This window comes from Arachis duranensis, chromosome 6 (genome assembly GCF_000817695.3).
Source record: "Arachis duranensis cultivar V14167 chromosome 6, aradu.V14167.gnm2.J7QH, whole genome shotgun sequence".
Classification (NCBI taxonomy): Eukaryota; Viridiplantae; Streptophyta; class Magnoliopsida; order Fabales; family Fabaceae; genus Arachis; species Arachis duranensis.
In genome coordinates, this window is record NC_029777.3 from 106,708,490 (window position 1) to 106,731,572 (window position 23,083).

General features: G+C 32.3%; 4 protein-coding genes across 7 annotated transcripts; 1 reads left to right on the top strand and 3 right to left on the bottom strand.

Moving 5' to 3' along the window:
* The first annotated feature begins 1,916 nt into the window (after positions 1-1,916).
* Positions 1,917-2,798, top strand: LOC107495521 (copper transporter 5). The gene has a single exon (XM_016116666.3). It carries the CDS (start codon positions 2,032-2,034, stop codon positions 2,476-2,478), a length of 447 nt encoding a protein of 148 aa, XP_015972152.1. The 5' UTR covers positions 1,917-2,031; the 3' UTR covers positions 2,479-2,798.
* Positions 2,799-4,094: 1,296 nt separating this feature from the next.
* LOC107495550 (G-protein coupled receptor 1) lies at positions 4,095-13,050 on the bottom strand. Of its 4 annotated transcripts, none has more exons than XM_016116694.3 (9): positions 12,776-13,047; positions 8,594-8,625; positions 8,333-8,502; positions 7,980-8,074; positions 7,621-7,722; positions 7,467-7,523; positions 6,705-6,848; positions 5,782-5,852; positions 4,095-4,717 (listed from the first exon to the last, which is right to left on the bottom strand). In XM_016116694.3, exons 1-9 carry the CDS (start codon positions 12,959-12,961, stop codon positions 4,612-4,614), a joined length of 963 nt encoding a protein of 320 aa, XP_015972180.1. In that variant the 5' UTR covers positions 12,962-13,047; the 3' UTR covers positions 4,095-4,611. The 4 variants fall into 4 exon arrangements, with proteins under 4 accessions (XP_015972180.1, XP_052107339.1, XP_052107340.1 ...); XM_052251378.1 differs by lacking the exon at positions 4,095-4,717 and adding an exon at positions 4,731-5,629 and having other exon boundaries at positions 12,776-13,049; XM_052251379.1 differs by lacking the exon at positions 6,705-6,848 and having other exon boundaries at positions 12,776-13,049.
* Positions 13,051-14,110: 1,060 nt separating this feature from the next.
* On the bottom strand, positions 14,111-16,216 carry LOC107495551 (60S acidic ribosomal protein P0-like). The gene is given in 6 exon segments (XM_016116695.3): positions 14,111-14,436; positions 14,524-14,561; positions 14,564-14,882; positions 14,958-15,056; positions 15,565-15,633; positions 15,775-16,216. Coding segments are annotated over 6 exon segments (930 nt in total). The 5' UTR covers positions 16,033-16,216; the 3' UTR covers positions 14,111-14,289.
* Positions 16,217-18,531: 2,315 nt separating this feature from the next.
* LOC107495549 (serine/threonine-protein kinase RIPK-like) lies at positions 18,532-21,256 on the bottom strand. The gene is made up of 5 exons (XM_016116693.3): positions 20,654-21,256; positions 20,338-20,473; positions 19,949-20,085; positions 19,750-19,873; positions 18,532-19,556 (listed from the first exon to the last, which is right to left on the bottom strand). Exons 1-5 carry the CDS (start codon positions 21,068-21,070, stop codon positions 19,183-19,185), a joined length of 1,188 nt encoding a protein of 395 aa, XP_015972179.1. The 5' UTR covers positions 21,071-21,256; the 3' UTR covers positions 18,532-19,182.
* Between the last annotated feature and the right edge of the window lie 1,827 nt (positions 21,257-23,083).

Here is a 23,083-nt window from a genome sequence, read left to right on the forward strand (position 1 = left end):
AGATTTCAGTTTACTATGCATTAAAAATCTTTTATTTGTCACGATGAAAAAAAAAATTTTAATGGCAAACTAATAAATAGAAAGCAAATTAACTTTGCGAAATTAAATACTTCTAATGTAAATAAAACTTGACTGAATATAAAATTTGTTGCAAGAATAAATAAAAAAAATTAGAGTAGTGCTAGGGAGCTAATGGCCTAAACGTACAATATGTACAATGGGCTAAATCTTTGGTTTATAAATAAAATGAACATCATTTATACTATCCAAAATAATCATCCGGATAACAGGTTCGAACTCTTGACCTTCCAGATCTAGAACTCTAATACCATGTTCTGAAACTACTCATCCCAAAAGCATAACCTGATAAGATAATGTAACACTAATAATCATATCTCTAATATTTTCTAAACCTTCATTGTATACATTGTACGTTTAGGTCATTGGCTCCCTGTACTTTCTCAAAAGATTAATAGTAAACTTGCAATGTAAAATAACTAAAATTAAACTTACGAAAAGGATAAATGACATGAATGTAATAAAGTGCAGAATTTGTAAAAAAAAAAATTGAAAAAAAATCTACAAAAATTAATTCAAGACTAAAATTTCAAAAAGTTTGGGGATGTGAGAATTTGTATAAATGTTTTTGAAAAGATTTTTCAATTCCAAAATTCTTATTCGCTATCTTATTTATAAACATCTTCTACTAATTCTTTTTTGATACTTGTCGATCTGATAATAACTCAACGAAGTAACTGTTTCTGCCAAGCATAAATCAAAACTACTTTCTTAGCCATGTTTTCCGTTCTGCAGAAACTGTTCTACCATCAAGTCGACTTTAGTTCCATGTCGAATTACAACACTATCAAAATCAATTTAAATCTTTTTTGCTGTCAAGCTTATATAGACAAACGTTTGTCTTGCCAATTCTTCCAGAATCTTTTTTTTATCTCGACAAACATTCAATCGAATCCCCTTTTCGATTTTCACAAACATCGCTAATCTAAAATTTACTCATCGATTGCTAATATTTTTATCGAATAACAATATATATACGAAAAATCAATCACAAAATTATATATATTGTTTTACACATTTTTAATGTGTATTTTATAAAAATATTTTATTATATAAAACTCTTTTAGATTTATGGTGCGTAAAAGTTAAATTATGAGAAAAGCTAAAATTTTTTATTTTTTGTTAATATTGTTGGTCATCACTCTAACTATTTTAGTTTAGCAATTTAACAATATATTTTTAGTTTATATTTTTAATATTATTAACTATCTGTTGACAAAAAATAATAAATTCTATTAACTCTCTAATATGTTTTTTAACCATATTTTCAATTTAATTTAATTAATTTATTCCAGTATTTAAATTGGATTTCATCATCCTTTGAAATTTCGTGAATACCCTTGAAAGCGCTAAATCAACTTAACCAAAGCATCGAGCCAAAAGCAGGATGGTGTTTTTTTAATCATCAAAAGTGTTTGTAGAGGGATCAAATATGGTCAAAATTATAATTTGATCTAGACTAAATTTATCAAATTCAATATCCGCACTTTTTATATGTTTGGATTCAATTTAATTCATATTTACAAAATAAAAATATATTAAAAAATATTTTTATAAAAAGAGCCACAATATAATTATTTTGCGATATCAACAGATTATAAATCAAAAGTAGATGAAAAATAATAAAAACTCTAAATTGTTATAAATCATTTAAATTATTTAACCGCTCTCAACTATTAATTTTATGTTAAGTTGGCTGAGTTTTCAGTTTTTACCATAAAAAATAGTAACAAAGTAACGAACCAAACCAAACAAAAAATCTCTTGAACCTTGAAGTTTCGTGAATAATTTCAAAAAACCACGGACCTTCAAAATCAAAGCACGCTAATTTCTATTTCTATTTATTATTCCTCTATTGCTCTTCTATTCTTCACAATTTTGTTTCATTATTCTCACTCTTCTTTGTTCTGATACGTTGATTAATTAAGTTCTATAAAAAAAGAGATAAAGAAGATGATGCATATGACATTGTATTGGGGCAAGAAGGTAACACTTCTCTTCGATTCATGGAAGACCGAGTCATGGCTGAGTTACTCAATGAGTCTACTCGCTTGCCTTGTGGTGGCTGCACTCTACCAGTATCTCGAGAATCGAAGGATTCGCCTGAGACTCGCCGGCGAGAGGAGGCTGCCACCTGTGGCGGCGGCTATTCAGACACCACTTATGGGGTGGAAGATTTCAAGTGATAAGGCGAAGTTGGGTGGGAAGTTGATTGGATCGGTTCTTTTTGGCGTGAATTCTGGGATTGGGTACTTGTTAATGCTTGCTATTATGTCCTTCAATGGTGGGGTTTTTGTGGCCATTGTTTTGGGTCTCTCAATTGGGTACTTGTTATTTAGGAGTGAGGTTTTTGAAGATGATGTTGGTGGTGTTGGTGATAGGACTTGTGCTTGTGCTTAATTTATAATAATATAGTCAAACATATCAAATTATGGAAGGTTTTTCAAATATCAACTTCCTATAGAGATAAGCATGCGAGTTTCCAATTTTTTTTTTATTCATTGAGTTTAATCAATCACTGTGATTTGTGAGATAAGATACTTTTCTTTTCCTTTATTGTATTTTTTGTTGTGCTGATGTTGAGTTGATAAATAAACTGTATTGTTTGCGATCATTTAGAAGTGCTAATAAGAGTAGCAACATTTTAGATTCTGAATTGTGTTTGTTTAGGGTCTAATTGCTTTTGTTGTTTTGGATTTTTGGTTGGACCATATATTGAGGCATTGAGCAGAGGAACATTGCTTATGTGTTGTAATTCTTTAGATGTTTTACCAAGGGCAAGATAATTGTTGATGCCAAACTAATGCACATGCATCTCGATAGCAGGGGATATTACAGTCAAAATTTGAGGGTCTAGAGATTAGATATTTTTTTTAATAAATATAAAATTAGAAATGTTTAAAGACACACTTTAATATTGATGGCAATTGATGATAATAAAAACAATAAATTTTAATAGCTAGTGAAGTTGTCTTCATATAAAATTAATAATTGATAACCGTTAGATAATAATTTAGTCAAATATATTAAATTATTTAACGATTTTCAATTAGAAATTTTACATAAAAATAACTATATATAAATTATTTATATATAAGAATGCAAAGAGGTCATATGTAAAACTAATAATGCGTTTCTTCTTGTTTCGTGAGGTACAACTAACATGATTAGGATAGACTCTGATCTGCTTGACAAAATCAAAGAAATGCTCCAACGTAATTGGACAGCTACTTTAGCGCTCATCTAGCACACAGCAAATAGAGCGACTGATTTAATGGTTAAGAGCCTAAGACTGTTGTTTTAAACAAGCAGGTGTACTAAAATGGTTACTGCTCCCTAATAATTTAGACATTATTATTATTAGAGAAAAGTGCTACTCTTTTTCTTAGGTCATTTTTCTTTGTGTTATGTTCGATCACAAAAAAACATATGTGCCTTAGCTAAACTCAATTTAATCAAGGACAAGCAATAATTGATGTCACTAGAATTAATGGCTAAATCAATTTTATGTAACTTGACATAAATGAGGCGGGACAATGTTACTAAACAGCACACACTCCATTCAAGGGCTATCAATAGATAAGAATGGATCATTCATCTTCCGTGTGAATTTTTCCCATTGGTTGGATAATACACTTTGTCGATTAATGGTGAAAGTTCACGAGTGGATTTTCGAATGAAGATGATCCACTTCCGCCACAGGATACACTTGAGAGTAACATGTTGTTTTACCAATATGATTTGGACAATTGTATAAAAAAATTTACACTGATTATAGTAAAATAAAACGTTTTCTTAAACCCTCCCTTTGGTTGTGAGTTAATCTAGTTTTAACTTTTAAAGATCCACCTCCATATCTTTTTTTGGATCACGAGTTCATGACCCTCTATGTCTTTTCATCTTCGGAAAGAGGTATTTATTCTGTTGAGCAGGTACAAACTTAATGGCCCTACTTAGTATAAATTACAGTAGGAATAAGGAAGATCAAAGGGGTAACACAACAATATAGACATGGATTTCACTCTGAAAAGTACTTTTCTATACATCCAACATATTTGGAAGTAAAAAAAAAAATGTCCAGCAATTTGTAAACAATCTGAAGGTGCACCTTATCCTTGATAGCAACAACAAAAATTAGGCAATCACTATTTGCAGAAACCTGAAGAAATACAATGGCACAAACGGGAACAGTTAGCATCTAGGCTTGTTAAAGATGAATCACAGGGAGAAACATTGGGAGAAAAAAATGCACTTCCTGAAGTTCAAGTGAGGGTGTTTCGTTTGAGGATAACAGCTTCAAAACCCAGATTCCACATGAACTCCCTCGGATTCTTTAAGAGGGATCCTCGTCGTTGGTACAAAATTCATAATGTGAATGTGAACTACATGATTCACATAACTAAAGAAGCATCCGAACAAATACTCTGGAATCAATGACGTCAAAAGATCCTCTGTTGTCTATGGAAAACGGCATCTCGCTAGAATGAAAAAGAGTCAAAACATGGTATGCAGGACGAAAAGCATCCACATTCATTATCGCTGACCATCAGTACTTAACAATACTAGTTCACTTTCTTGCGTTAAGGCCTTGTACTTGAAATTGATAGGGAGCCATCTCTTAAGACCCTCAGGCCAATACCTGGCAGAAAAACATAAAAACAATATCAATGTTTAAAATTATAAAAGGAAGTAAACCTTGCCCAGCTGGGTTGATTACATAGATCATATTTGCATTTAAACCTTCGACATCTATTTCTTTTGACAGTTTAAATATTGGTTTTCTGTTTTCTTCTGTCTCTAAACCATTAAAGAGCCCTTCATTTGATTTGCCCTCCTTATTAGGACTTCTATAAGCCTTTTCCAGAAATGCCCAAACCATTTAACACAAGATTCTACCATTTGTTTCACAAGATCCCAACTTTCTCTATAACGCATCTTTTTGTGTTTTGTGATCCCATCTTTTCAAATGCGTATACTTGCCCAAAGTCACATCCTCACTGGAATACTAAACTTGATTTCTTTGTAGTTTATTACTGGCAAACATTAAGTCTTATACAAGCACTGGAAATCTTATGGATATATGGTCAAACATTCCTCAATTTTTGTCTTTAGGAAAGAATTTTTTATTGGTGACTACTGTTGGGTACAACTTTCTCCGTCAGTCCCCCGTGCTTTCACCCTATCATCTTAGTCCTAGACATTCTAGCCTCGTTATTCATCTTAGTCTCAAACCATAGTAAAATATAGCTTAAGTAGGAAGCTGCATGAAACATCTCATAATATCCTGGTTGTATCTTAGATAATCTTACGAGTACTTGTCATAATTGTTTATATTCTGTAATTTATTTTCTTATTTAATTAGGATTAGTAGTCAATTATTTATATGATTATGGATTAGTAATTTGTCTTTAAATACATGACAACATATCACATCAATATCAGACACATTAAAATTATTTTATGGATAAAACACACACGTTAGTACTATTGTCCCTATATTCTCTCCTTTTCCTTTCCCTGTCCAACACCCATAACATCATTATGGTTAAACCTAGCAGTAAAAAAAATGCACAAGTTAAAATTGACACCAAGTCAAGTGGAAAGGATATTACAGTTACAGTGGCCTTTAACGTCAATGGGACTAAGAAGAGATATCAAATAATTTTCCTGGAATCTCTCCTAGAATATAAAATAGGCACTTACTTGTCCACTCTTTCACAAATTGCTCGACGAACAGAAGAATTAAGGCCATATGCAATTGAATTAAAGAGGCCCTGCAATAAAGAGAGAAAAGTGAAAAAATTAGCTACATATCATCATAACTTTTCATGATGTTGCAGTTGATGGTACCACTTCTAATGATATCACTAAGGGATGGCAACAAATTAAGAGGAAAAGCATATAATATTGCAGCAAAATGGAAAGTGATTAAATGTGATATCATTACCATGTGATGCACTTGTGTAAATTATAAATAAAAACTATTTTAGACTATCACTGGAGTTCACAACATTGATTAACAGTACAGTCATCCTAAAATTGGGGTGGGGCTGATTGTGGAAAAATAATTCTTAAAGTGCCAAACTAAATTGTGACATTGGCATCATCTACTTTTGTATAAGTTACCAAAAAAAAAAAGAATCATTGACCAATATCAAACTACTGGAAAACCTTGACCAACATTTAAATCAATGTTTTCAATTATCATAGTAATCAGGTAACCAGTACCTCTTATAAGGCCAGTAAAGTCAGAAGTGCACACTTGTTAATGTATGCAAGGTAGTTGGAAGCACATCCTTGAATGGATTTTATATTTTTTCACTTTAAATATTTCCTCAATTTTGAATAAGTTGTACTCAGATGTATTGGGTTATGAATTGCAGAAAGCATTTGATCTGTTATTGACAAGAATGAAGGGAACACAAAATATGCCCGATTGTTTGAAAAGTAAAAATGCCCAGAAATGGGTGCTAGAAAATGGATGGAACAGACAAAAATATAATAACAAGGCCTTTTTCCTACTAAATGGCACTATTCTGTTTGAACAATAACTGTGCTAAGTTTTGATATAAGTTATAAAGCATACAGTAAATTGAAAATCTGAAACTATGGTTACTGGTTGATACCATAAGAGAAGCCATTCCGACATCTAGAAATGAGAGCCAGAAGATCTTATGGTTGGGTTCAAAGAAATCATGAATACGGTTAATGGTTCCAAAAGCCCATGATCCTATTAGAATCAGTGGATAGTATCCCCAGCGATTTAGAGCCTGTAACATAAAATAGAAAATACTTCAAGTATTTTTCAGTAAGAATGTAGATTCAAAAAATAACAACAGTTTCATCTTAAGCAATTAGTTTAGGCATAAATACAAATCTAGTCATGAAATCCCAGCCAACAATATATATATATATATATATATAAGTGGTGAAGCTTGTGGAAGTCTAAGCACATTATAAAGACAGTGCAAAGTTTAAATAAGGAAATGCATAATCATGAAAAGCTTTTCCATGAAAATTTCCTACATTAGCAGAAAAAAAGCTACCCTAGATTCCTAGAGTGATTTAATCATCCACAGAACAGAAAACAGAACAAGACTCAAGATACAGTACAACAACAATAACCAAGCCTTTTCCCACTAAGCACATATGGCTACATACTTTGTGGATCAAACAATACCTTTGCATCATATCATAAACCGGGTCTATAAACAAGCCATTAAATAATGATTTCCTCCATGGTCTACCTCTAATGCTTGCCAATTGCAATACAAAGATTATTATGTTTGAAAGGGATCTTTGTTGTAGCTCTTTTTTATTTTTTATTTTTTTGGGTTCCATTCTCTGAGTATGGATATTTGTTTTCACTGTTGGAATAACAAACATACCCTCATGTTATCCCGTGCATCGGATGCATAAGGTTGGCCTGACATACCAACTGCCATCTGTAAAATTTGCCAAGAAACAACAAATAGTCTCAAAAACTTGCTATACAGGTTGTTTCTTCTTTGTTTGACAAAATCAGCAAAATTAGATACATACACGGGTTGCATTGTTCAGCATGCGTATAACTTGGAAGTATGTGAACCCATTATATAGTATAGCACCCCAGAGTGGCATGTAAAATGTTAACAAATGAATTGCCTGCATAGTAAAGAGGAACTTCTTTTTAGAGGCCTGGGAAAGGATGGAAATTAGTAAACTATTCTGTCAAAAGGGTAGAAATGCATCATGGCTTAAATTAAATTTAGATTTTCTTATATCTGCATTATATGTGTCCCTTTTCAGTGAATCAAAAACCCATTTTATAAAATGTAAAGGAAAGAAATGAAAAGAAAATATTACACAATTTCTTAGGGGTTACACAAAATGCAATACTCAATTGTGCTACAACTACTTGCCTTCCCTGCAAGTCCTGATTGAGTCCAACACCATGCAGAAAGATGTCTATGATCATTACCAAATGAACGTATAACTGTCATAGCCAGGGAAGTACCTACCAATAGCGAAAAAGATATATGAGCTCTCACCTCTCAGCAATGAAGATGCAATAGGATAGTTGAAATCAAGAACAAATTTTGAAGTCTAACGCTCCAACTATTGGTGGATAATGAAGCCATACATCAGCGTGATATTGCTCAATAAAGTAATCTTAGAAGTAATATGATTAGAAAGTCACAGAAGACAAATATTATTGCAAATAGTCCATTCTTCAAACAACAACATATAAAGCTGATACATTATAGATGCATACCCCAGACATACAAGTGAAACATTGCCTCAAACTCTTCAACATCTGTTTTGTGCTTAACAACAGTTCGATGCAGGGTAAAAGCAATTGTTGTGGTCCATAGGAAAGATGCCACACAAAAGAAATGTGTGCTATAGCCCTGAGCAGAGCAAAAGAAACCTTTTGATGGATCCCTGTTAAGGAAGAAGACATCTATCAATCATGTGACGAACAATATCAATGACACAAACATCTGAAGAACTGTGCTTGATCTAGCAGATATACCCTACTATGCTGAAGAAACTGCAAAGCATATCCTGCAATTGTTAAAAGAAATTAAGAAAATAAATATTCATAAAAGAGAACTATACTAAGAGATTGTATGTCTTGAAAAAAGAAACAAAGCAAACAAATACATAAACTGATCATTTACACATAGTACCTTATGATTAATAATTGCGAAATGTCAAACCACATTAGCAGCACAAAATACAAACTAAAGTTGCAACTTACACGGCTTTGAGAAACAACTCTAGAAAGAATACAAGAGTTAGTTGCCTGAATTAGTTTTCTAACTGCCAAACAGATTTCATCTACTAAAGGTAATACTACAATCAGGTAATACTACAAGAGTTGATTTAACAACACCTATATCGCATGAAGAAGCTTATTGTGACGATTAGCTCACTAAGCATAAATTATATTCTTAAACATATTAAAGATATTTAAGGCATTTTTTCTTGAACTATTCAGTTAGGGATCAAGACATAACCAAAATAACTTTCTGTCACTGGAGCTAAGGTTCATGAGCATTATACTCCTAAACTATTCCAAATTCAGCAAAATTCCTTGAACCACCATAACAAACCGTTAAAGAACCCAAACAGTTCCACAGTCATTGAGCAATCAGGTAAAAGAAGACAAATACGCAATCAGATTTAAATTGCTTTAAACAACAACTACAAAGTTTGAAATCAAATCCAGCAAGCGGAAACACAGCAGCCAGTGGCGGATCCACGGGGGGACCTAAGGTGGCCATGGTCCCCCCCAAATTCTTTTTAAAAAAATAGTAAATAGTAATAATTAATAATATTAAATTTTTTTATATATAATATTAAAAAAATATAACTTACAAAAATTTTATAAATTAAAAAAACTAAAAACTGCATTATGTATTAGATATTTGAATTATTGTTGCTCTTGTTAACAAATAGCCCATTCTAATAATTAATAAAAATGGTTCTATTATACTAGCCCAAGCCCATACTATTAATTAAAGTAACACTAGTACATTTTTCAAATATTTGTTTCAAAAGTAAGATCAACATGTTAATTTTTTTTTTCTCTGTTTTTATATATGTTTAAAATATGTAGGAGACTGAGAGTAAATACCTAATATTAATAACGAATTGAAAGAATCTGAGAATACAAAAAAGCTTACTTGGTCGTATTCAAATAAGAAGAATGATGTATTGCCTTTAGAGGTTTAAAAGTTTGAATCCCCAAATTTTATAATATTAACTTGATTTAATATTTAAAGAACGTTTAAGAGAATATCTTAAATTCAACTATAGTTACTAAGTTTTGGAGAATTGATTATTGAATAATTGTTTATAAGCTAATAAAAATTAGTTTAGTTGCATGAATAGGGCGGAGAACATGTGATAATGTTTCAATTCTGCGAGTAATTTAGACAATACTTGTATTGACAAGAACTTGATAATTTAATTTGAAAATATTTTTATAGTAATACTAAGGAGACAAAAAAGATGGTCAAAAATGTTAAATAAAATAAGATATTGTTATTTTTGGCTAATTTTGTTAGATTACTAAATATTTTAAATACTTTTAATAGTGAATCTTATTCAAAATTGGAAGAAATCAAAATGTTGAAAGATTGGATCTTTAAGAAATCACGTAGATTGAATTATATTTTAACAAATCCGTGTAGATTGATACTTATCTTATTATTTCATTAGTGGAATATTGAAACTTAAAAGTCATAAGCATGATGTCTTGTTTGTCCTCGTCTGCATCGGCGGCGGCCACCAGAGGTAACCCTAAACCACCGCAAGAACAAGAGAAGCAACTAATCCCAGCGCTCCCGAACGAAGTCGCAGTGAGCTGCTTAGCACGCGTGCCACGCCGCCATTACAAAGCACTTTCCCAAGTTTCGGGACCCATACGCTCCCTCCTGGCTTCTCCTATATTCTATAATGCCCACTCTGCCTTTCATGGCAAGCAACCCTTCCTCTACCTCCATCTCCACCCAAACTGCGGCCTCCCTTCGCAATGGTGGGCGTTCTCCCTAGCCTCTCCTCCATCACCATGCACAAAACTAATGCCCTTTCCCATTCCACCGCTTCCTTCGCCAACATATCAAGCCGCCTATGCCATCCTAGGCCACCACATCTACGTTATCGGCGGCATACTTTCCCAGCAAGTGTGGATCCTCGACTGCCGCATTAACCGCTGGCGACAAGGCCCTAGCATGCTCATCCCTCGCGTCAGTGCATCTACCGCTGTCGCGGACGGCAAGATCTACGTCATGGGCGGACGGGGACGCCAGCTGCCAGATATTTGGGGCGAAGTTCTTGACCCAGCTGTTGGTCGTTGGGTGGAGGCGGATTATAACTGCCTCAACTCAAGCAGTGGAGATGGCACGGAATTCAAGAAGAATAGAGCGTGCTTTACGGTTGGTGCGCGTGTTGTGACGTGCGATGCGAGGAGAGGGGACAAGTTATGGTTGGGGAGAAACGGGTGGGGCTGTTTTGAGCAGTGGCGGATCCACGGGGGACCTAAGGTGGCCATGGTCCCCCCCAAATTTTTTTAAAAAAAATAGTAAATAGTAATAATTAATAATATTAAATTTATTTTTATATATAATATTAAAAAAATATAAGTTACAAAATTTTATAAATTAAAATAACTAAAAACTGCACTATGTATTGGATATTTGAATTATTGTTGTTCTTGTTAACAAATAGCTCATTCTAATAATTAATAAAAATGGTTCTATTATACTAGCCCAAGCCCATACTATTAATTAAAGTAACCCTAGTACATTTTTCAAATATTTATTTCAAACTATCATAGGCATAGCGTCACTTTTCTCTCTCTTTTAGTGATTCCCAAACTTTTGGTCTTCTACTCTTCTCATTCTAATTTTCTTTCCATACCAAAACAAGACATATGAAGAAAAACCATTGAAGAGAAGTGAACAACAAAATATTAACCATTGAATGCACAACAAAGATTCAAAGAGGTATATTTCAATTTTTTTTAAGTTAATGACAATGTCAAGTATTATTTACATTATTTATTTAAAATAATTAATTTATTTTTTTTTATAATGGACAGTGTTCAAAGATTGAAGTGAGGACAAAACTCAATAGAATTATTTTTTTGTGAGACTTGGAACAAAAAATAATCAGGTAAATCAATAACTTTATTTTTGGTTATTATATATTTGTGTTTCTAAAATTATTTGTTATTGCTCAATAGGTTTGATATTTTTTTTTAAAATAACATATATGCAATTGTTTTTGTTTTTGTTTTTTTTGTTAGATAGTTCAAGTTAAGTTAAAAATGTCAAAGATGAAAACAATTCACTCATTTAGTGAGCAAGCAACCGAGCTCCTCATACTGAGTACATCTCTAGATCCTAAAGATGCTTTCAAGTTATTCAGTGTTTGCAACATATGCAATCTTGTAAAGAATTTCTATTCTTTAGATTTTTCTGAGCAAGAAAAGATTCAATTGGATTATGAGTTACAACATTATGAACTTGATGTGGTTAAAGCTCCAGATTTTCAGAATTTGTCTACTCTTGCTGAATTGTGTCAAAAATTGACAGAGACAGGAAAATCAAATATATTTCCTTTAATTGATAGATTAATTCGTCTTGTTTTGACTCTTCCTGTGACAACAGCAACAACTGAACGGGCCTTTTCAGCTATGAAGATTATTAAAACAAGGCTTCGAAACAAGATGGAAGATGAATTTTTAGCAGATTGTATGATTGTATATATTGAAAAGGAAATTGCTTCAAAATTCACTTCAGAGATGATAATTGATGATTTTAGTTCCATGAAGCATCGTCGAGCAAGTTTAAAAATATCAAAATCTTAAAGTATGTAGTTGAACATTGACTTTTATATAATATAATTACTTTTTTGATATATATGCTACAAATCATATTTTGTTAATTTTTTGTTATATTTTATATTTAATTGGCCCCCCTCTTATGAAATTTCTGGTTCCGCCACTGACAGCAGCCACACATGAATTCTACTTGAAAAGCCAAAGCTCATCCAATCACGCCATCTTGTTTTCGGCGCTTAGAGTTAAACTATAAAACTCAGGAATCTGACGCAATGTTCAAGAATTCGAAATAAGATGCGTAGAGAGCAAGAACGTTCGGTGGAGAAACGCAGCGTTTTGGATCTAGAGAGAGAGAGAGAGTACGGAGAGGGCGAGGTAGAAGACAAGCTTGAAGGAGAACTTGCGGAGCTCCTTGAACAGGAGATAGCAGAGAACGATGAAGCCTGAACCAACGAACGAGAGGCTCGAAGCGCCGGCGTTAACACCAGCTAGAATATTGCGCTGATGCGCCGTCAGAGAGACGCCGGCGACTGCGGCGGAGGCCACCATTCTGACGAACCGGTCGGTGGCGTCTATCGCCGAATCGCCGGGTTGGCTCTGAGTTCTGACTCAACAGAGGTGAAACAGTTTCTCCGTTTTTTAAAAGTTGTTTAAAAATTAATTACTTTTATAATGTGACGATGTGAGTATGTGACAATATAGTGAATATATAATTAACTGTGTACAATTCTTTTTATAAAATAATAATAATAATTTAATCTATATTATACAAAATTAAAATATTAGAAGAATTAGTATTTAATATTTTTTTAAATTCAATAATAATCTGTACTATATATTTTTTTATTACATATTTACATTTATAGTTTTACACACTCTACGTAGCTAATCACATACCTTTTATTACTATCAATATCAATTAGTAATGATATTTCATGTTAAAAAAAATGTTAATTAACTAATATTTTTCATTTATTTTGTTTTTGAGTTCACGCTAACTCATTTCTCATTTTTTTTTATACTAAAAATATTGTCTCTATTTTTCTTAAGAAAAAATATTTTTAATTGTTTAGTGAAAATGGCTCGATAAAACTAAGTCGTGTCTTGACTCTTGAGACAAATTTACTCGTAAAATCAAACACTTGAATCCTAGAAATTATACCTCGAAAAGTATACGATGATTTAATAAAATCTAACTTTAAAACTTTGGTTTGAATCTCGAGTGAATTGCACAAATTCAAGAGTTTTAGGATGATAAGGCTTTTTCGTATTTTTAGTGTGTGTGACGTTCTACTTTATCTTGATGATATAATAAATATTAAATAAATACGTACAAAAAGTTATTTTTCAATTGTTATGCAAGCTTACATGATATGTGCTTGCTGCTTGCTTAGGACATATTGTTTGCGTTGATCACTGCTCACAATAAGTTAGTTGATATCATTGCCCAAGTCTATACCTTCATTTACAATATATACCAATATGTTGCGTAACTTTTGAAATCTATGAATACCCTGCTTTCATTGCATCCTTCGATAAATTCAATGAATTTTAAAAGGAGAGTATTCAATATGCATGCACAAAATTGTTTGAGCCAGCTCATTTTAAAAGCAGCAGCAAGGAGCATTGCCGCCATTGCGTTTTCAAGTTTTAACATGCAAGGACCCCGAATTCATGACAATCAGAGGCACGCCCAACTTTGAAACAAAAATTTAATTATATCATCAAAATTCGGAAACTAAATTCAGTCGTTGAATTATAAAAGAACACCAATATAACATAACTAGCATAACCTAGGATGAGTAACACTAAACACTGAACTTATCAAATCTGTAACACAAGCGCTCAAACTCAACTCAATAAAAACCGGAAGCAACCTAATCAAACAAACTGAAGCCCATGTCATCATCAGATTCTTCAGCAGGCTCTTCCTTCTTTTCCTCTTCCTTGGCAGCAGCAGCTGGCGCACCACCGGCAGCAGCAGCAGGAGCAGCAACAGCAGCCACAGCAAATTTGCTTGGATCCTGCATTTAAACCAGTAAGTTGCAAACGAAAAGAATTAAGGCAGCAGTATTTTTAGTGTAAGATCATCCAAAGTTCAGAGACAATACCTTCAAATACTCCTTAACCTTGTCAGCCTCTGGGAATTCTTGTAGGCATTGATGAACATGTGTGGGGCAGCAGCAAGTGTTGGGTATGAGATGGCCAATGAGAGTGCAGTCACCATCGAGACTCCAACGGCAAACTTCTCAACAAGGTCATCCTCAGTGAGGTCAAGAACCTCAGGGCTAAACACTGAACCGTTGTCATACACAGAAAGGACAACAAGACCATATGAGAAGGGCCTGATGCCAAGCTTGGAAAGCAATGCAGCTTCAGAAGAGCCGACCTTGTCACCCTTCTTAATAAGTTCTACAGGGGTGATAATTTCGACAGTACCCTTGTTAATCTTAGTTGGAATGTTCAACACCTGAATTGGAAGACTGATATAAGCAACAAACCAACAATCAGAATAAATTATATAAACAAAAACAAAATTACATACCTGGAAGAAAGAGGTCTGTGAGGGGTCAAGCCCTGTGTTGCCCGGAGGAACAACAACATCAATCGGAGCAACCAAACCAACACGAGCCGGTGCTCCAACCTGTTGATATAACAAACATACAAGACTAAGTTCAACATGCAGTACAGAAAATTATAATAGATTCAAGGAAATGGGTTTCAAATATCATTAAAAGCATCAAATTCACTGGGTAAAAGTAGACCACAACAAACAAAACATCCCACCAAGTGAAGTAGTATCATGCGTTGAGAAGTTTAAATTAACGAAGATCAACACCTTCATTCCTATAAGACTACTACATAAAATCAACAAGCTTGAAGAAATGCAAGTAACATTACTAAACCTTTATGTACACGTCCAAACATCAAAACAATGTTTAAACTTTTGACAGTTAATTCCAGGTAAAAGATAGCAATGAAAAATAAGAAACCATAAGAGACCTACTGAGTATCTTCTTCTATAAGCAACGCAGAACACATACACGACAAAACTAATGCTAGCAAGTCAACACCAAACAGAGCCTAACAATCATTAATTAAATGGTATTACTAATAACAGAAATATAAGAACCAGAGAACAGTTAAATCACCTTGTACTTAGCAACCTCTTCGCTAACCTCCTTCAAGTCACCTTTAGTGAAGATCAATCCCACGTTTCCCTGGTTCAACAAACATAATATTAGAAATAATTTCGTAACATTTATCTCAAAAGTGTAGAACCCTAAACCAAATGAAAGTTTACAATCTTCTCAAAAATAGAAAACAGAAATGAAAGAGTACTAATTTCGGGTTCCACTTACAACAAGAAGGGGGATAAGGCTGAGATACACATTGTTTCCAGTACTCTCAGCGTGCATCCTAACAGAACGCTTCATCATGGTGTTCTTGCCCATAAGAACAATGGAATCACCACGAAGACCCCTGCGAATGTTCTGGAGCTGGTTAGATCCAACGTTATCGGCATTGACAACAAGGATCTGAGTGTATTCCTCGAGAAGCTTGCAGAGCTTAGCATCGTAAGCGATCTTCTTCTCAGCCTTGGTAGGTTTTGGTGCCATTTTTGATGGTGATGAAGATTGCGAGTTTCGAAGACAAAGAAAAAGAGGTGCAAAATCGAGGGCCAAGACGAAGCGGTGGTGCTATGTCAAGGCGGACAGCGAAACGGCGCCGTCTCTTTAACCTCCTCTCTTTGTAAAGGAAATGCTAGGGTTTTGAGGGTGCTACTCAGACTGAAGAGGGAGTCACGTGAGAAATGGAATCGCTTTGTCTTCTGTTTATATACACATCTCTAAGGAGTTTATTTTTTTTTTTGGACTGGGTCTCTAAGGAGTTTTTTGAGAATCGAAATTGTAGAAATTTATAGGCCCAATGGGCTTTTTCACAATACCCTTAACGGATCAATGGGCTTAAGACCAAAATAAAAAACAAAATAGATTCATCTAGTGGTTACCCGTTAGTTTATTTAAATAAGTGACGGAAGTTCGAATTTTTCGTATTCTATATGCAGCAATCCATTAGTTAGTTATAAATGTTTAAATGGAGCTTCATACATAACATATTAGTCTTTGATCCATTCAATTGGAAGATACCCTGAGAAACAAAAAAAACACACGCAAACAAACAATGATGTTTCCTTTTTTTAGTGGTATTGTTGGATTTAATAGATCAAAAACAAATTCATTGCGGATTTGAATTCTATTTCATAGAAGCCATTAGGTGGTTTATTTTGCTAAGTTTGGTGTAATTTTTAACTAGTTTTATGTGAATACAATTAAACAATTTTAATCATAAAATACAAACACCTTTTTTGTAAACTATTTCAGGTATTAATTTAACAATTTTTCAGCTTCTTTAATAAAACCATCAAAAGCCTAAAACATCTTGGTATCATATAAATTCTAATCCCAAGGCACATAACCTTATCTAATGAGACGGGCTTGCTTGGATGCTTTACTAAACAGTAAGGCTAGTATCTATGAATGAAAATTGAAAATAGAGATGTAATTGAAATATGGAAGTATATATGATGATGACTGCTACTAATATGTAGGAAATTATTGGAAGTTTGGCAATTATAATTAGTATTAGGAATTTAGGATTTAGTTAATTACTATTTCTCCACTTTATATTATAGATGAGATGATGATGAATTTGTGCTTGTCCACTGCAATTGTTTTATAACTGTGAACAAACATGACAATAGATTCCCAAATTAAACGGGCACAAGAAATCACCCATAAAGGACGAAGGTAAAGCACAAGCCACTTCACCCCATGCTTCAAAACCTTGTCATGTATGTATTCATTGATTTCATTCCATGGCACAAAAATGGGTATGCCGGGCCCCATCTTATTCATATATTTTCCTTTTTTAAAAAATGTTTGATTTATAAATATATATCTTTTAATAGTATTTTACCTCTCTAAACTTTAATACTAAAGAAAAAAAAACTAACCTCTTTCTAAGTGTATTACTCCGTAAAGAGTGTTTCATTTATAAAGTGACTTTACTAAACCATAGAAATGAAAAAGAAACTGAGCTGTGGGGTTTAAAATAGATTACCACATACTTTGCTTACATTCCTTGCCCTACCTCATACAAAATGTGATAATAAGGCACTTGTCTTTTTCATTGGCCTAGAATTGAGTCAAGTTAATTCACGAATTAGTTCGAGTTCAACTTGTTAATAGTTTAATAAGCTAAACTCGTAAATTAGTAGGACGAATTTGAGTTTGAAATTGAGCTCATAAATTAGAAGAGTCGAACTTAAACTTGTATAAATTCAACTTATTAGTTCATGAGCTGTCTCGATTATATATATATAAATATATTTTTTTATTTTGTTATATTTAAGTTATAATATTTTTGTTTATTTTATTATAAGTTAAATGGATGATAAAGTCCAACGTGATAAATCTAGTCAAATTGTTCAGGATAAAAGAAAACAAGAGAGACGTATTTATATATTAATGTTCTTAATTATTTAAAATTTCATAGTTATTTTTTATATATAACTTTGTTGTAGGATATAAATAAAAAAATTTACAATTGATAGATAGACAATATATAAAATTTATCTTTTTTAATATTTTTTAATATATATAAATTATAATATATTGGTATAAAATTATAGATTATGTTCTTGTTATTTAAGCCAGCTCATGAGCTTTCGATAAGCTGAACTTGAGTTTAAGAAATAAGCTCAATTATTAATGAGTTGAGCCCTAAACCAAGCTCAATTTTTATGAGCCGAACTTAAACTAGTTTACTCGGCTCAACTCAATTCACTTCTAACCCTATTTGTGCCCATTCTTCATTGATCAAAATGATGGTATGATTATAAAAAATGCATGTTATGGTAGAGAGTGAAAATAGTGAAGAGATACAGAGTTTCTTTGATGAGTGGTTGGATGGCCATCCTATAAAATATCTTATTTTATTTTTATTAATTTTTAAAATAACATTAAGCCTTCCTCTTCATCCTATGCATAGCAAAACCTCTTCATCTTAGAATTGGCCATTATAAACATACAAACTTCATGTATCATGTAATGATGTAATAACCTTAAAATTGTCAAACTGATAGCAAGTAATTAGTAAAAGTATGAACAAACACTTCCTTCAAGTGCTTGCTTGTTGTATACATAACCAAATCTTTGAACCTCAATTGCCACTTAATGACAACTTGGTTTCCAATGTTATTACTACAATTTTTCTGGTATAGAGTGTTTTGTAGTACTAAGTCCACCTTAGACAGTAACAAAATTCACTTGCTGCCGCTCCCAAATTGTTGAGATAAAACTGTCCTTTACAAAATCAAATAATAAATAAACACATCATTTTCTTTCTTCTTTCTTTTGTTTTTTTTTTAATAATTTACTTTTTGCTATATGTTACATCTTATAAGTTTTCATACAATGTGTATAAAACATTCTACACTTGTATTCATGAATGACATATCATAGAATAATTAATATAGTCAAACTTACTTAGTGATTTTATAACATATCATTGAGTGTAAGGGTCAAAATTTTCTTGTATATTTTGGACCCTCACATTCAACAATGTGTTACTATAGTTTATTTTGAATATTTGACTATATCAACAATTATAAGTGTCAAAATCAAGAACAAGTGTAGAACTTTTATACATATATTCAGAAATTAATTTTCTTGAACCTGTTCTTCTTCTATGTTATCTATACCATGCTACCTTGTATCTATGTTACCATTTTGATTAGTGGCAACATACACAAATGGCCGCAAGAAAATATCATCAAAGTCTTGGAGTGGCTCCAATGTCTTGACAACATCACTCATAGTAGGCCTTGGATTTGGATGGTGACATAAGCATCTATAAGCCAAAGAAGCAACCTTCATGGCACCTTTCATGGGGAATTGACCTTCCAATTTTTTATCGATGATTTGCTTCAATTTCTTTGAGTCTCTTAACATAGGCCTTGCCCACCCCACCAAGCTTTTTCCTCTGTTTGTGAGGGACTTGTCCACTACCCTTTTTCCTGTTATTAGTTCCAATAGAACAACTCCATAGCTATACACATCACTCTTGGTTGTAAGGTGACCTGAAAATCATCATACTTTGATTTAGCTTCAAATATTTTCAAATAGATGCGTCATGAAACCACTCATCCCAAAAGTTTAAGCTGATAGGAGAAGGCAACATGAATAGTTATATCTATGACATGATGATTTGGTTCATCCTGAATTTAATATGCATAACTAAGGCTTGTGACATTTTAGACATTAACAATATACCTGTCATGATGTATTCAGGAGCAGCATAGCCATGTGTTCCCATGATTCTTGTTGTTACATGTGTGTCTTCCCCTTCAGGTCCATCCTTAGCCAGACCGAAATCCGACAGTTTCGCCGTAAAATCCTATATTTGGAGATGTAACATAAGATAAGATGATCCTTAAGAAGGTGTGAAAATAGCAGATTATATAGAACTTACCGAGTCTAGTAAGATATTTGAAGCTTTGAAATCCCTATATATTACAGGTTTATCTGCTCCATGAAGGAAGGCCAATCCCTTTGCTGCTCCTAATGCAATTTTCATCCTTGTTGACCATGGCATGGCAGCAGAGTACCCTGCTTTTTGAATCACAGGCCTTAATACTTTCTTTATGGTAAGTTACCATGTTTTATTTTATCAATATCATTGCTACTTTTCATCAGAACCCAAAAAAAACAAATAGAATTTGGAAAATTGTGTGTCCTTGATATATAATTAGAGTTTAATTTTCAATAGTTATTTTGTTAATGTTACATTATGTAATTATGTGTATAAAATTATTTTACACTAGCAGTACATCAAAATTAGAAGGAATAAAAAAAACATACTTCTGAAGAGTTGATTCTCCAAGCTTCCTCTTGGCATGTATTCATACACCAAAAGCCTGTTTTCATCCTCATAACAATAACCAATTAACTTAACAAGATGTGGATGTCTTAACTGCCCCAGAAATATAATCTCTGCCTAGAAAAAAAAAATAAAACAAAATGTTCCCAATTAGTAAAAATAACACCTTCTTCTTAGTACTTAAGCCTAGTCCTACTTGATCATAAATTACCATAAAAACCATAATCATAAGTTTATTATGTGGGACTAATAAAGAAATGGGGTGATAAGGATATTATCAAATATTATTAAAATTACCAGCCACTCCTTATGACCTTGCAAGCCTTCTAAGTCCAATCTTTTAACAGCAACAGTTTGAGGCTTCAAATCATGCCTAAGTTTATCATCAAAGAAGCCTTTGTAAACAGGACCAAAACCACCTTCACCAAGCATGTTACTCCATGAGAAATTGTTTGTTGCTTCTCTTAACTCCTCAAGTGTGAATGCATAAAGCTTTGATCCAGCTAGTGACACTGAAAGATCTTCAATTGCTTGTGATGAACTTGAATTGCTTACATCTGATAAACATAGCCTCTGGAATGAACCTTGTTTCAATTTTTTCTTCTCTGATTCTTCTTCTTCCTCCATTTCCAAATTGAATTCACTCTTGCAATTGCAACAACTTAGGATCAACATCATAGATTTCCATGTTGTCTTCTTAGTACTACTACTCATACTAAAACAAAAACCTTGTAATGTAATGTATCAAATAATTGTTAACAACTACTACCTCTTCTTTGGAATTAGGAACAGGACATAGATAGAAGTTGGGATATGATTGATGACCATTGAATATAAAAAATAAGTGAAGGCTGAGAAATTTATATAGTATATACACATTCACCTACTACCTTACAATAATTAACAAGATTATTATTGGAAATTAAAATTGTAGTAGCGAGATTCCTTGACTTCTTATTAGATAGAGGATGTGGATGGATGCTATGAGTTCATTACACTTTAGGCATGAATTATTAATAATCATTTTTTTTAATTAATTTTGATTTTTAAGTGACACATTTTCTATATATGTTACAATTAATTAAAGGGCAAGTAACTTGCCTACCCTGTTGACTTCATTGTTACACAAAATCTTTCATCCCCTAACTTCCATACATTTGTATCATCATATTTATCATATATTCGTATGTGTATTTGTATATGTGTATGTATATGTATACGTATATCTATTGTCTTGCATCCCTTGCCGTCCACTTTTTAAAAAAATTAAATTAAATTAAATTATTTTACAAGTTTGATGCACATTATTCCTTGGGAAGAAAGCACAAACAATATGAAGAGATTTTGACAAAATTCAAGTAATAAGTGCTAAACCATTACCAATTATCAAATATGTCGTTGCATACATCAAAGGTTTTAATTTAATCCTTGCTACAGCGCCATAAGGTAGCGTTTGGTAGAGAGACAGAGACGAAAAATTGAGACTGAGAGACAGAGACTAAGAGATAGAAATTGAAATAAATTTTAGTATTTTGTTTGGCGCAAAGTAGGAGACAGAAATTGAAGCAAGAATAAAATTCTAATTTAATTTGTACAAAGAGTAAAATTAGAATTAGTTAATTGAAATAAAAATATTTTATGTATAAAATGTTATTAAAGTTTCAGTCTTCATCTTTAAAAATTTTAGTCCTCTGTGTCCCTACTTTTTTGGAGGTACTGAAATATTGAAATTTTGAGAACAAAAACAGAAATTTTAGTACCAGTCTCTCAACCAATAAACATAATACTGAATCTCAGTCTCCCAATCTCTATTTCAGTACCTCAAAACAAACGCTACTAAGAGTTTAATTTTGTTATATTCAGGAGAGTTAAAAATTTTATATCATTATTTTGATTCAATTTTTACTTTTACATGATCATTTAGGTCATGTATATAACTTATTTTTATTAATAATATTCGGTAATGAATTTGAATTCGATTTAGAGTTTAATTAGGGAATCAACTTTTTCGGTTAATATTAACTAGTTTTTGAAGTTATAGTTTTATCTTAAATTCTAATTTTAAATCTAAATTCTCTAAAAATAAAAGTTAAACAAATTATAATAAAAAAAATTGACTAATATTAATTCATTAAAATTTTATTCTCTATAATTTTTTTAATTTAATTTGTTTAGATCTAATCTACTAATACCCATAATAATATATAAAATATCAATATATAATTAGCTGTTTATGTGAAATATTTTTCCACTCAAAATATTTATAATAAAAGGGAAATGTGTTTTTGTGGGATTCTCAAGGATTTTATTATGGTTATCTAATAATTCAATATTTTCATATGCTTGGTTGGTAAAGCCCTTCTGGATATTCTTGTTGTTAAGATGTCAAAATCAAACAATAAACAAGAAGACAAAGAGACTTTTTTTAAAAAATAAAATTCTTATGGAGCATCAAGCACAGCTTCTAGAACCTAAGCAAGCTAGGCTCTTAACGGAACAATAAGATTTAATTTGTTCTTTATTGTAATTTTATTTTTTGGACTTTTTCATTGAGTCCTAATAATTAAATTAAATATATCAAATTAAAATGCGTGTGCACTTTGGTTAGCCACATAAGATTGTAGAAATGGTCAATACAACCAAGGACTCCAAGCTTCTAGCTTTCATGGGAAATAGACAAAAAATAATTAAACTCCACAAAATAAGCACCTGAAAAAAATTAAATAT

Excerpts from the sequence above, each read along its gene's own strand:
- LOC107495521 (XM_016116666.3), top strand. The coding sequence starts at position 2,032 with ATGATGCATATGACATTGTATTGGGGCAAGAAGGTAACACTTCTCTTC.
- LOC107495550 (XM_016116694.3), bottom strand. The coding sequence starts at position 12,961 with ATGGTGGCCTCCGCCGCAGTCGCCGGCGTCTCTCTGACGGCGCATCAG. Across the intron at positions 8,075-8,332 it reads GTTTCACTTGTATGTCTGGG|GTACTTCCCTGGCTATGACA; the intron begins GTATGCATCTAT and ends CGCTATTGGTAG. Across the intron at positions 7,524-7,620 it reads TGCTGAACAATGCAACCCGT|ATGGCAGTTGGTATGTCAGG; the intron begins GTATGTATCTAA and ends CAAATTTTACAG.
- LOC107495549 (XM_016116693.3), bottom strand. The coding sequence starts at position 21,070 with ATGAGTAGTAGTACTAAGAAGACAACATGGAAATCTATGATGTTGATC. Across the intron at positions 20,474-20,653 it reads AAGGTCATAAGGAGTGGCTG|GCAGAGATTATATTTCTGGG; the intron begins GTAATTTTAATA and ends TTTTTTTTCTAG. Across the intron at positions 19,874-19,948 it reads CAAATATCTTACTAGACTCG|GATTTTACGGCGAAACTGTC; the intron begins GTAAGTTCTATA and ends CTCCAAATATAG.